General features: G+C 41.8%; 1 protein-coding gene across 1 annotated transcript in view; it reads right to left on the bottom strand.

Moving 5' to 3' along the window:
- hdgfl3 (HDGF like 3) overlaps positions 1–13709 on the bottom strand; it is a 54483-nt gene extending 40774 nt beyond the window's left edge. The window contains 1 exon segment of the mRNA XM_034183878.1: positions 13453–13709. Within this exon segment, the coding sequence (XP_034039769.1) occupies positions 13453–13536 (84 nt within the window). The 5' untranslated portion in view covers positions 13537–13709.
- Between the last annotated feature and the right edge of the window lie 584 nt (positions 13710–14293).

Here is a 14293-nt window from a genome sequence, read left to right as displayed (position 1 = left end):
CCGTATCCCTCCCAGTCCACCAGATATTGATACCCATGCATTGGACATCCAGGATGCGATTGACGGTCAAGGCAGGATGGCCCTCAACGATCTGGAGAGGAGGCGGGGTCCAGTGGACAAAGACCACTTGTTGCACTGGCCTTAGCCGGGACACATGAAAAACAGGATGGATCTGTAGGGACGGAGGCGCACGGCAGACGGGTTACCACCCGGTCGATAACAAATGGGCCAATATAACGAGGTGCCAGTTTTTGAGATTCTGTCTGTAATGGGATGTCCCAGGAGGATAGCCATACCTCCTGTCTGGGCAGGTAGTCAGGGCCAGGATTCTGCGTCGGTCTGCATGGCTTTGAGTCCAGGCCTTGGTCTTCAGGAGGGCGGAACGGACTGTTTTCAACACTCAACAGCACCTCTTGAGATAAAGTTGAACAGACGGAACTGTCATATCCTCTTCCCAAGAAAGGAACAGAGTTGGTTGGTAGCCTAGCAATGCTTCAAATAGAGAGAGTCCAGTTGCTGATGAGACTTGACTGTTGTGGGCATACTTCACCTATGGCAAATGGAGACTCCAGTCCATCGGGTGTGACAAGGAGACACATCTCAGAACAGATTCTGGGTCCTGGTTGGTCTGTTCCGCTTGTACGTCAGTTTTAGGATGGAACCCGGAGGACAAGCTGACCGAGGCCCCCAACTTCTCCAGACTTGCGAGGTGAACTGGGAACCTCGGGCAGAGGCGATGTCCTGGAGAATGCCATGCAGCTGGACGACATGGTGTACCAGGAGCTCTGTGGTCTCCTGGGCAGAGGACAGCTTCTGCAGGGCCACAAGATGGGCTTGCCTTGGAAAAACGGTCCACAGCCATAAGGACGACTGTATTACCCTGGGATGGAGGGAGGGCAGTGACGAAGTCCGACCCAATATGGGACCACAGGTGTCCCAGAGTAGGAAGGGCTGGAGGAGTTTGGCAGGAGGATGATGCGGCGTTTTGCCTCTGGCACATGTGGAACAGGCTTGGACATAATCATGGACATCAGCTTGAATGGAGGGCCACCAAAAGCACCGGCGGATGAGGTCTAAGGTCTCCCATTCCTCTTCTCTGGGTGGTAGGTGATAGGGAACCTAAACCACCTGAAGAACAGTGATCACCTGGCTTGCCGGGAGTTGAGACGTTTTGCAGACTGAATGTATTCTAAATTTCTGTTGTCAGGCCACACAATAAATGGCACTGCAGTTCCCTCCAGCCAATGTCTCCACTCTGACAGGGCTTCTTTAACAGCCAAGAGTTCCCGATTGCCAACATCGTAATTTCTTTCAGCAGGAGTCAGACGCCGAGAGTGGAAGGTGCACAGGTGCAGGTGGTCCCCCTCGGCCCTTTGCGACAGTACAGCCAAGATCCGAAGCATCCACTTTGAGAATGAATTGGCGGTCCGGGTCCAGCTGAGTGAGGATAGGATCACAGGAGAAACGCTGCTTGAGGAGGGAGAAAGTAGTGTCAGCTTGAGGAGACCATAGGAACAGGACTTTAGAGGAAGTGAGTGCAGTGAAAGGGGCAGCAACCTGACTGTACCCGCGAATGAAAAAACAGTACAAATTAGCGAAACCTAGGAATTGTTGGAGTTGTTTTCTGGAAGTCAGTGATAGCCTTGACTTGTTTAATTTTCACTGTTTTTGCACTTTGTGTCAAATCATATATCGTATATCATATTGATATGAAAATTCAGTAAGGTATGTCTTCTATTATACATTCCAAATCTAAGGTGGAACTCTACTAGTGTTTACTAAGGTACACCGAAATATCTTTAAAGAAAAAAGAGAGTAGAGCCACTTAGGTGACTGGTTTTGAGAACCAGGGATGGTAGGTTCAAAAGCTTTTTTATCCCATGGGAACTCTCCCTACCCACCTAAGCGGCTCAAGACTATGGACAGGATGTATATAAGTGACATATACATGACAATTTATATGACAATATTGAGATACGATAATTTGGCCATATTGTGCAGCCCTACTGTCAACTAGCTGAAAACTTTGAATATTAATTTACATCTACATTAAAAAATTCTTAAAGTGGCAGGGGGTTAAGAGGGCTGTAATTAGGGGGTCAGCTGAAAAGCAATTAAAGAAAAATACTTAAAAAGGTGGAGAGTAAGGGGGTGGAGCCCCCCAGAAGCTAACAGGTTTTTGCCATGCTAATGCTCCCGTGAAGCATTTACTCAAAATAAAGTCTGAAGAACCTAAATGACATGGTGAGATGCTGACAAGCTTCGCTCATTCATATCCGCGACATATGCATATTATGAATGTTAAAGTCACCAATAATCAAAATATTATCTGCAATGTTATCTGTGGCAAAACAAATACTTCAGGTTACAACGGTAACTCAGAAGACATAAAGAACAGTAACAGCAAGTTAGAGATGAACGCCACAACTCCAGCAGGGGACCCCAGACTTCCCTTTCCTGTGCCACACTGACCACCCCTGCCTGGGGGCAACACCCCCGCTTTGCTTCGCATCACAAGGGATGTGACTAAATGTGTATGCCAGTGGGCAGGCCTCATTTAAGGGTATAGCTATAGGTATACAGCTATAGGTATACAGCTATAGGTTTAACCCAGGTTTCATATAACCCAATCATATGTAAGTGATGATCCAGAATTAGATCATTAATCAACAATGATTTTGAGGACAGTGATCTTATGTTAATGAGACCCAGAGTAAGGACCTCAGTGGGGTTGATGGTTGGACTGTTTGGATTTAGGGGTAGTTCCAGAGTAACATATATAAGATGCCTGGAAGTAGGTTTAGGTTTGAAACATTCCACGCAAGTTGTAGGTAGCAGACACAAAATCTTTGATATTGCTGGAAGAGCCAACGGGCCATCCTCAATTTCAACATCATCCAATGTAGTAATGGATATTAAGTTTGCAAAGCATATCCCTCTATGATTTTTATGGACACGTCTACAGAAGCAGGCCACAGTCTCAACTTGTTGAATTTCCCTCCCTGGCAGATAAACTATGCAGAAAATCCACTATGGTGATAGTGCATCACCATAGTGGATTTTCTGCACTAATTTCCCTGTTAAGCTAATGGATTCCACATCCACATTTGTCAGAATTCTTGCAGAGTCTCTAATCACCTGCTCTGTGACCTGCTGTAAAATCCTAACGTTACCCTCCCTGTAGAGCACTATCTATGTTCGCAGACAAGATGGCGGCGCCTTCCCCAGTAGGGTGAAGGCCGTTCGGCATCAGCAAGCCACAGCGTCCCCAGAATGAAGGCCAGTTATCAATAAAACTAAAGCCTTGCTGTCTACAAAGAGTAGCCAGATTGAAGCCACTCCTTACACATGGCAGCCTGCCTGGAATTTATCAAAAGGCACATGAAGGACTCTCAGACCATAAGAAACAAAATTCTCTGGTCTGATTGGACAAAGATTGAACTCTTTGGTGTGAATGCCAGGTGTCATGTTCGGAGGAGACCAGGCACCATCCCTACAATCAAGCATGGTGGTGGCAGCATCATGCTGTGGGTATGTTTTTCATTTAAAGGAACTGTGAGACAAGTCAGGATTGAGGGAAAGATGATTGCCGCAATGTACAGAGACATCCTGGATGAAAACCTGCTCCAGAGCGCTCTTGACCTCAGGCTGGGGTGCCAGTTCATAATTCAGCTCTCAATGACCCTAAGCACACAGCCAAGATATCAAAGTAGTAGCTTCAGGACAACTCTGTGAATGTCCTTGAGCCAGAGCCCAGACCTGAATCCAATTGAACATCTCTGAGGAGATCTGACAACGGCTGTGCACAGATGCTCCACATCCAACCTGACAGAGCTTGAGAAGTGCTGCAAAGAGGAATGGGCAAAACTGCCCAAAGATAGGTGCACCAAGCTTATGGCATCATATTCAAGAAGACTTGAGGCTGTAATTGATGCCAAAGGTGCATCAACAAAGTATTGAGCAAAGGCTGTGAATACTTGTGATTGTGCATGTGATGCATGTGATTTCTTAGTTATTTTAATACATTTGTAAAAAAAAAAAAAAAAAAACTTTTTCATGTTGTCATTATGGGCTATTGTGAGTAGGATTTTGAGGAGAAAAATAATTTCATCCATTTTGGAATGGATGAAAAAGTGGAAAAAGTGAAGCGCTGTGTATACTTTCTGGATGCACTGTAGATCCTACATGAACGTCATCAGTGTTATAGCGTAATTTAAAACTGGAAAATCTGATGACAAATGTGAGGATTATCATCCAAGAAAGTTTGAAGTTTAGAGTCATAAACGTACGCCTGTGGGGAGCTAGGCTGAGGAGTGTTTATAAAGTAGGTTGCTGACATTTTTCAAGGGTGGTAATAAATTAAGCAATGAGTTGGAATGGCGTGTGATTCCAAAATGTTTTAGAACCTTAGACCTCAACAGATTTTAGAAGAGGAACTCAACCCTTTTATTTCCTGTTAACCCTATAAAGCCCACCCTGTGAAATAATTGTCAGAAAATTCTAATTTTTTTAAACAAGTTTCAAAAAACCTCTTTATTAAAACTTTATTGGACCTTTTAACAACCCCCCCCCCCCCCCCCCAAAAAAAAACCTTTTTGCATATATGAGTTTTTATTTGTATCATATCTGCTACATTGGGCGTTCTAGCATAAAAACATCAATTTTAAATCCAGAGCAAACATAACATTTCAAACCTATAAAATGCTGCATTTTCTTAGGGAAATTACTGTGGATCACTTGTTTCAGGCAGCCATTATGAATGTCTCATCTGAAGGCCCTCTGATGCATAAGATACTGACATCTGGTGGTTTGTCTGTGCACTACAAGTATCTCATTGTATACGATGGGTTTTCTGGGGAGAAAATATCACACTGATGAAGCAGACATCTCAGAAAATCCTGTATCAGATATGATACACCTGGCGTTATAGGGTTAATTATGTGATTGTTAATGTTTTTTTCAATTTAATTTCACTTATATAGCGCCAAATCACAACAGAGTTGCCTCAAGGTGCTTCACATAAGTAAGGTCTAACCTTACCAACCCCCAGAGTAACAGTGGTAAGGAAAAACCCTCTGAGGAAAAACCTCAAGCAGACCAGACTCAAAGGGGTGACCCTGTGCCTGGGCCATGCTACAGACATAAATTACAGATGTAATGTTAATTTACTATCTTAATGTATTTATAAACTGTTTAGGTTCTTGTTATCATATACACACTGTTATTAGTATCATTATTATTTTCATTTTATTATTACATCTATTTTGTCATTTGATTTTTAAATGGATCACAATGGAAATAAGTGTTTTCACTTTCTTGTGTCATCCATCCACCTTGTATGGCTGCACCCTCACATCGCATTAATTGTAAAGCGCTTTGAGCATCTGATGCAGAAGGAAAAGCGCTATATAAATGCAGTCAATTTACCATTTTATCCATGTATTTTTTATGTATTTACAATTATATGCACTTACACTCACGGTTTTAAGATGAAGATGATTTACTGCCCCCTCCTGGAAAGGCGTGTTAGTCCAAAATGTAATTAGTAATGTTTGGTAATATTTGTAGTTTCTCCAAAACTATTAGTCCTATCAGTATTCCGCTTTGGCACCATTCATCCTTGACCCAAAACACATAAGCACACCAAACGGCAAACGTCAGCTGTGCTCTGTCCCTGATCGACGTTGCACGCACACACGCATGCACAGCTGCTGTAAGCAGGTGGTTTTAATGTGACAAAGACAGTGGCAGAATACATTAAAACCACTAAAGATTTCACTGAAGGTTCCAACGTAAAACTTAACTCACTCATGGTAATTGCAAGATGAGTCTTATCTAAACTGATAAAACCAACTGAGCTACAAAAACACAATAAACCAACAACACTAACAACACTGTTAAACTAACATAAACCACAATAACAACATTTAAATTCTCAAAACCCCAAACTCCCATGGTGCATTGCAGCACAGCATCCATTGGTTATTAGTTAGCCAAAATTGCTAATTTCTCTAAAAATATTAGTCTTTATCAACTTTCCAACCCAAAATACATAAGCATACGAAATGGCAAATGATGGCTCACCCAGTTGTTTGCGTCACAAAGCCGCACGCATGCACGCACGCACGCACGCACACACGCACACACACAGAGGCCACTGGCTATTATAATATAGCTGACATTCACAACTGGATTAAATTGAATCTGGACTGTTTTAGTTAAAAGGCTTCAGAAATATGTTCAAATTGTTCTCATTCTTTCTGAGTATGTAAACTTATTGTATTATGTTAAATCTTCAACAGAAACAAGCCAGTTGCAAAATGCATGTATGGCCTGTATGTAGAAGCATAGGTGTTACAAGTACCAAAGCACTTGTACTTTGTGTTTGTACCAAGTACTTGGGGTGGGGGGACCCCCCGCCCCCCACCCAAAAAAAAAACCCCCCAGAAAAATTGTAATAAATCCTCCAAAGGTCCAGCAAACTTCGGCTGTGTATGATCCAGTGGTGGCTGCTGGTCTTTCTAAGAGGGGAAGCTTATTGTCACCTACATAAATTATAGATTTATGTTATTGTAAATTCTGCCCTCCATTCCTTTTCAAGAAATGGGTCTGTGACGATATGTACAAGTAGGCGTCTTTTCCAGGAACGTGACCAGTGTCCTCTCAATGGCACATGCACTCATATGTTCATTGCTCTTTCCGTTCCTTTTATATGACCACTCAAAGTTAGACAGACAGACAAGACATCCCTGAGATGGTGTCATCAAGAGGCATGGCCAACAGTACATTTTCTCTGTCACAACACTTCCATTCAGCCAGGTATAACTGTGTCATCCCAGAAGAAAGACCTGTTACTGTTCCCTACTTTTTGCACCAAATCAATCTTAGGTGTTGAGCTGCCCTGATGTTTAATTCTAAGTTTCTCCTCGTAAGGAAAACTATCAAATGGCTTTGACAAAATCAGGTCGACAATATTAGAACTGTCTGCCATCCTGTGTGCACCCTGTTATCTGCCTAGTTTACTCTGACCTAGCCAACATTATAAATGATTGAACAAACTAAGGAGACGACATTAAACTAAACAATGAAATGTGAAATTATTGTATCAGATAACAATAACTCAGACTGAGAGACAACCTCAATTTAGTGGCTGTTCTCCTGCCCCCAAACATCGCACAACACAGAAACCACACCCTTCATCAATAAACACTAACACTGTACGTGTGCTGATGGAAGGTCATTAGCTGTGTTAACACTCAAATACTTCAGGTTACAACGGTAACGCAGAAGACATAAAGAATAGTAACAGCAATGAATATAAACCACAGAACATGCAAGAAACAGCATTAACTGGTACTTTTATCAGCAAACATGCTAATCACTGCATGCTGTGAAAATCCCAACTTCCCCTACCCACACACTATAACATGTTAAACTGAAACAAGGAAATACTATGAGTGTGTTTTATTTACAGTGCAAGAAATGAACAATAGAAATGGTCATGTAATTTCCCCAAGCAAATACCAAGAAATCTGTTACAGTTTGTCTTTCAACTTTAGTTGCAAAATCCACGATGGGACTGAGCTCTCGATCATTAAGTGACAGTGTATATCTCAAAATAGCTGTCAATCAAAATGGGATTTAACCTTTCAACTGATCCTCCAATCATCATGCGGAAGCTCAGTGTCCAAGCCAGCCCACAGCTCCATTCACCCCCAGAGACACTGAGTGTATGGGGCACTACAAAATTCTGGCATTTATTGAGTTTCAAGGCAATGAAAACTAGAGACATCCCTCACGAAATGCCCCGCGTGCAGTATTATTTTCCATGTAAAGTGCAGTAATATGTACTTGTATGCAGTGGTGGACACACTTCCGATAATAGATAATTATCGAAGATAATGTTTTCATTATCGGATTATCTTTTTAGATAACTTTAAAAACCATTATTGGACTAATTACCTTCCCATGAATTGTCGTCCGATAACTTTTAGACCGATAACATAGTAAACCAAGCTGAACAACAGCAAACATTTTTAAAATTTAAGATCAGTTGAGACCTACCTGTTGAAAGTTTCGTAAGAGATGTGTAGTTCTACCCTCTACAAACCGAAGCGAGCTAGTTGCAGGACAAACCACTCTATCCTCTGCAGGCAAAGAAGAACTGGTCACAAATAACAACAACAACAACAAAAAAATAATTTTCTTTAACACCATACTGATACGCTGGCAAGATCACCCAAGTCATCCAGAGGCATACATTTTTAACTTATGGTTCAAATTACTGTCATGCCTGAAGTTTTATAAAGTGAAAACATCAGATATATGTTTTAATTTTAAAGTAATGTGCTAATTTTTAAGGTTTTGTGAGCACATGCTGTGCCCAGCAGTGCATTATGGGTAATCTCAGTACGTTCAGGACAGGACAAATGCATTTCAGACACTCTGTTCAGGCTCCATGGAAAACAACTCCAGTGCCTAAAACTCTCGTGAATATATTCTCTGGGTTTATAGACATTATTGTATTTGCGTTTGTTAAATGTCACGCATTTTAAATGTAGCAGACACGGATTATCTGGGATTTTGTTTTGGCACGTTTTTCAGGCCTCTGCTGCCATCTACTGGTCAGTAGTGTTCATGGCAGTATTCGCCCTAAGTACTAAGCGTCTGGGCACCAGTAGATGGCAGTGTTCTATTTATTTTGACTCCGGTTATATCAGATGGTTGTCAAATCAACTTTTTGGCTTTGAAAATGGCTTTTTTTTTTACAAATTAAGTTTTAAAACAAAACAAAAACAACAACAGCAAAAAACATTACAAGACAGCTCTGCAGTGCTTGCACAGACACAGTGCGAGCGGCTGGACGCTTGTAGCTCTTCAGCAGCAGGATACAGAATAATATCAAAGTTTTTTTATGACGTTTTTGCGAACAATAGGTGCCGAGCTATGTTGCGGCGAACGAACTGCGGCCGGACAGACAGACAGACAGATGGACGGACAACCCGGATGCTATATGTCCCACCTCGCAAGCGCCGCGCGGGGTATAAAAAACTGTTCCAAGCCGTCCCATTGAAGTTAACGGATGCTCAATGCACTGACCACAGACCGTTATAGGAAAACAATTTCTTGAAATCTATGACATTGACGCCACGGTAATATATAAGAAGTTAACAAAATCAAGTCAGTCGATGTGATAAATAGCTGATTCTGAACAAACTTGTCTTTGAGATGGACGTGTTCTAACACATTTGCAGTCAATGAAATGTTACACAACTGTACATATTTGACCATTTCATTTTTAATATTTTAGGGGAAGCTGAGCTTCCCTTGCAGAGAAATCATCTCTGGTACATTCACTCCCCAAAGTTTCAGTTATCTTGGTCGCTTTGCATAAAAATCATGTTCTTTCAAAGTTATGCTCCAAATGGTATGATTTGTTGGTAAAATAGGCCTCCAGGCAAAATGTCTTTTCCTTGGTTGACCAAGACATGTTGGGGAAGACGATTGGTACAATAGTCTTTTATTCTGTGTTGGGTTATTTGTCACTTGGTCAAATGAGCCAAACAAAATCTACAAATATAAAGCAACGCTAAAATACCCTTGGCCATATGAGCATTTTGTTCTTTATAATTTGAAGTTGTGTTACATATGTTCAATAAAGCCCTCTATCAATCAAAACAATATATTAATTTTAAGAGCAGAAGTTGTGCAAATCAAGGAATATTTTAAGAGGTTAAAAAGTCAATATTTGACTTTTAAAAGCTTTTTAAAAAAAACAGCAGTAGAACGAGTCTCCCATCACCCTGATGGGAGAAGGTTTTTTTCCAGCGACTTTTCGGAGTGACGCTGAGCTGAGGGAGGGCTGATGAGTTTGTGGGATCAGTCAAACCGTGACAGCGTGCAGAGCCGCACAGAGGAGCCGGAGTTCAGGCCTCATTCCAGGGCAGAGCGAGACAGGGAACTTGGATGATGCAGCAGACCAACTCAATCTGAATTTCCTCACTTTTGGATATGTACAAAACACAGAGTTTGTGCAACGGAGCTTAGTTCTGCAAATTTGTCTGAAGTGAGAATAATTTTAAAATAAAACTTGACGTTAATGCACTGCTGAAGTTTTAAAGCTTGGCTAACGTTAGCTTAGCCTTTTAGCTGCTACCCTTTTTTTTTTTTAACTGTTTAGTGTTTCTTTATATTTTAAGTATTTTTTAATTTGCCCCACAATCAGGAACGTTTGATGTGCAGACAACCTAAATACAGACGCACTTCAAAAACTTCCAGTGATGACTGAACGCCAAATCCTCAAGTCCAGTCAGAAAACATCTCTGCTTTTCAAAATGGGAGAAAACTGTCTTCAAATACTCCACCAGAGGTCAAAACTGCAGAGGAGACTTTCAACTCGTTAAATGTGCTGAGAGTCCAGCAAACAAACACCTGCTGCTACGCTTCTAAATAAAACAAATGCTCTTTAAATAGCAACTATTTTATTATTTATAAAAAGCTATTTAATTTTTTTATATTTTAACATTAAATGAATGGATCATTAAACATGTCCATGAGTTCAAAGTTCAGTCAAAAAGACATTTGCACAGGTTGAAGCCCTGCACCTATTGCGCACAATTTTAAAACATTCACAATCACTAGTCAAATTCATATTTTAGTAATTACTCTGTCCTGATCATAACATTAAAGGCAATCACATACTCTGATGTAATTACAAGCTGAAATGACAGTAGCTGTGTTAGCGTTGTTAGAGGACCTTGAGCGTGTATTCAGGGAACACGAGGATTTACTTCCAAATGAGGATAATTTTCTCTGAAACCAATTTCAATTACCACTGTGGCTGGAGTTGTGCACAGAACTGTGACCGGCAAAGAACGCAATACAGTGAGGATCCAGGGTTTGTCTGTGCGCACACAGGTGCTGACCACACTGGGCTTCCTGGCATCAGGGGTATTCCTGCGTGTGCTGGCTGATTGGTCAGGCATGTGCCGAGCCGCAATCATTCAAATGTCATCTAGGTACATTCCAACATTACAGCACATTTTACAGCGAGAGTCAGTTTCCCGAATGTAATCAGAGCTATTAACTGTTAACACACATTTTGCTATAAAGGTGCCATCACGTGATGAGTTTGTTTCTCATAATAGGAAACAGTTTCATTCCATCAATGTTCAAATCATGTGATGCATAAATGTGCATCAGGCAGCTGGCACGGTGAGCTACGGGGAGCTGGTTGTGTTAAATTAGGTAATTTGTGAATTATTCCGAGTGAAAACCAGCGCAGACAAATTTGGGCATGTGCACATTCAAGTATGTTTTTATTATTATTTTTAATATCTTTTTTTTTTTTTGCTTGATGGTGAGCTGCAGAGCTTCTTAACAGGCTTCCTGTGTTCAGTATTTGTCAATAAATGTGTGTGTCAATTGTGAATGTCACACTGTCAGCAGAAGTGCGTCCAGTGGCGGCGCCAAGGGGGGCTTGGATGGGCTTAAGCCCCTCCAATAATGAGCCAAGCCCCCCCCCCCCCCCCCCCCCCCCCAATAATTCTGCCAATAATGTGAATAGCGACTGACATATTTGTGGATCTCAACTGCAGTTTTGAGCTGAGAATGTCTCAATATTACGTGACTGAGCAAAGTGATGGATGTATGTGTTCGGTGATTCACCAATGCTGAATCACCCTTCACAAACAGAATTTTCAGTTTTGCAAATAAACATTTATTTGTAAAAACCCACAAGCAAGTTACAAATCAGAAATTTGTGTTTGTGGATCACAAAGCACGTGTACAAACAAAGGATATTTGGGCTGGATTGTATACATGAATCACTTTTTTGTATAATGTTTACAACTAAATTTCTCAGGCTATATCTTTTACTTACTTTTATCGAATGGTTATGACCTCTGTGTTAAATTGGCAGTAAATCTTTGTTATAGACGATTTGTGTAAGGTTGATTCCATGCATTGTCTTGAGCACCACTTCAATGAAATCAGTTGGTATACCTATGTGTAAGTTTACTGAACTTGCAATCATTCTAAGTGATGTGTGTGTGCACTGATACCACATTTTAGAGGAGCACGGGTGACTAAGCACGGGTGACTTGGTATTTATAAAGCAATTTACTATATATTGTTCATTTCAACGACATTTTGTGGAGCCCCTCCAACTTTTACCCCAGCCCCCCCTCAGCTCCCCCAACAAAAATTTCCTTGCGCCGCCACTGTGTCCGCCTCACCTTAACGTCAGTATGTGCACGCTGTTCTGTGTGTCAGCCTCACAAACACGCTCCATAGCTCCCATGAACATTTTTCAAGTTTCATGATTAATCCATTTAACAGCGTACCAAATAAACTGTCCCTGTGTGTCTCCACATAATTTCCAGTCATCTGTAGTATCATTTCCTTCCTGTGTTCATGTTGTCTGATGTGATGTCATGATGTGATGTCATGGGGAATACCTGCTCAAAGGGCCTATTGACGTATAATTTCATATTTCAATAGGGCGTGGTCAGGGAGGAGTTTGGTTCCACGTTTAATTCCACATTCGGTGGGATGTACAAACAGAACATGTGTGAATTCATGCCTACGCACTTTCATACATCTGAATATATGTATGGAAGCGTGTGGTGAGATTCAAGGTTTTGGCATACGCCAACTTTTAGGAGAAAGTCCACACATCTTTGTACACGAGGCCCCTGAACTTTTCTCATAATTACGAGATTAGCAGTCAAATTTTTTTTTTATCCAGTGAATGCAATATGCTTCTGTACAAGTGTTCTAATGTAAGAAACTTTTTTTTTTTTACAGTAATCAGAAATTAATTTTGAGGTTAAAAAAATTGCTGTGTATAAATGAGCAGTTCTGTGACACGTTTCTGCACTGTAGTCTTCCGTGTTTTGGCCTAATGCCTCATTTCTGTTGGACAGAGAGAAGCTACGTCACAGTGCACAGTGATGAAAGGTGTATTGGGTTGAAGTGTCTCATTGAAAATAATGGTTTTTAGAGCGATCCGCAATGTGTCTTGACGCCCTCAACGCTTGCAGTGTGAAAGACCCTTTAGGGTTATTTCTGGCTGGTCCCGCCTCCTCCGCTAGGGTGGAAAAGGCAGCGGACCAACCAGAGGATTGTTGTGTTGCATTACGGGTCTTGGTTGAGGGATGCGCTCTGAGTGCTCTTCTAGTTCATAATATTTCTGCCTGCACATATATGGGGTTACAGAGCGGACGAGCGCCCCCTGCAGTTTTAATGCGGCTCTACCTAAATCATCACGCGACTTAGAACACGCGGGGTTACCTGAGGTTAAACATCAGAACCACAAACCGACCACGTAGAAACCTGCCGCTCCTCCAGCCTGGAGCCCGACTCCCGTCCCCGCTCCGGCGGAGCAGCGGCTCCTCGGTGCCGCTGCAGCCGCCTCCCCGCGCCTGCTGCCCGGCCGCGCGCCCCACTCACCCTCGCCGGCCAGTGCGGGTATCCCTTCATCTTGGCGAACACCAGATCCCCCGCCTGGTAGTCCCGCAGCCGTGGTCGAGCCATGTCGCCGGTTCCTGTCGCAGTCCCGTTCAGCCGTGCCCTCTGTCCAGGGCCGAATCAAATACCATCAGTGTTTTTATACCGACACCGCAGTTTAATGAAGTAAAACGCAGACAGCGGGGCCTGGAGGAGAGCTGCGATCTTACGCAACAAATCAGGAATAAAGGCGTTCGAGAATGGCTCCACGACCACAGTCCTGCCTGAAACCCCAAACCCAACGTTTGACTTAAAACCGGGGAAAAAAAGATCATATATTAAGGTAATTTTTAAGCACGGACGAGTTTCCACGATTCAGACCGCAGAGATAAAAGTCTTGGAATATGACCACGTTCACACTACAGTCTGAAGTGACCTCCAGTCCGTTTTTTTTTTTTTTTTTTTGTCTATGTGTATGAACAAATAAACAACAAAACAGGTCCAAACACATTATCTGTATGCTAGAAATACTATTAATACAAAACAAATAACAATATTTGTAGGCTCGTGTTTTTATACTGTGAAATGCAGATGTACATCCCCAAATCAAAAAAGGTTGGGATGATATGGAAAAGGCATAAAAATACATTAATTTTGACTTCTGTTTCATTGCAGACAGTATCAAGACAGTTCATGTTTTCATGTTTTGTGTCGACCACTTCATTTCACTTGTTTCACATGTATTCCTGAATTTCACACCTGCAACACAATCCAAAAGAAAGCTGGAACAGGTTCAATTTATTCTAAACATAAAGGTTAAATCATAACTTTTGTAGCCACTTTT

The sequence above is a fragment of the Thalassophryne amazonica genome, chromosome 2, assembly GCF_902500255.1.
Source record: "Thalassophryne amazonica chromosome 2, fThaAma1.1, whole genome shotgun sequence".
Classification (NCBI taxonomy): domain Eukaryota; kingdom Metazoa; phylum Chordata; class Actinopteri; order Batrachoidiformes; family Batrachoididae; genus Thalassophryne; species Thalassophryne amazonica.
The sequence above is the reverse complement of the archived record's forward strand: the minus strand, read 5'-3'. Positions and strand labels throughout refer to the sequence as shown.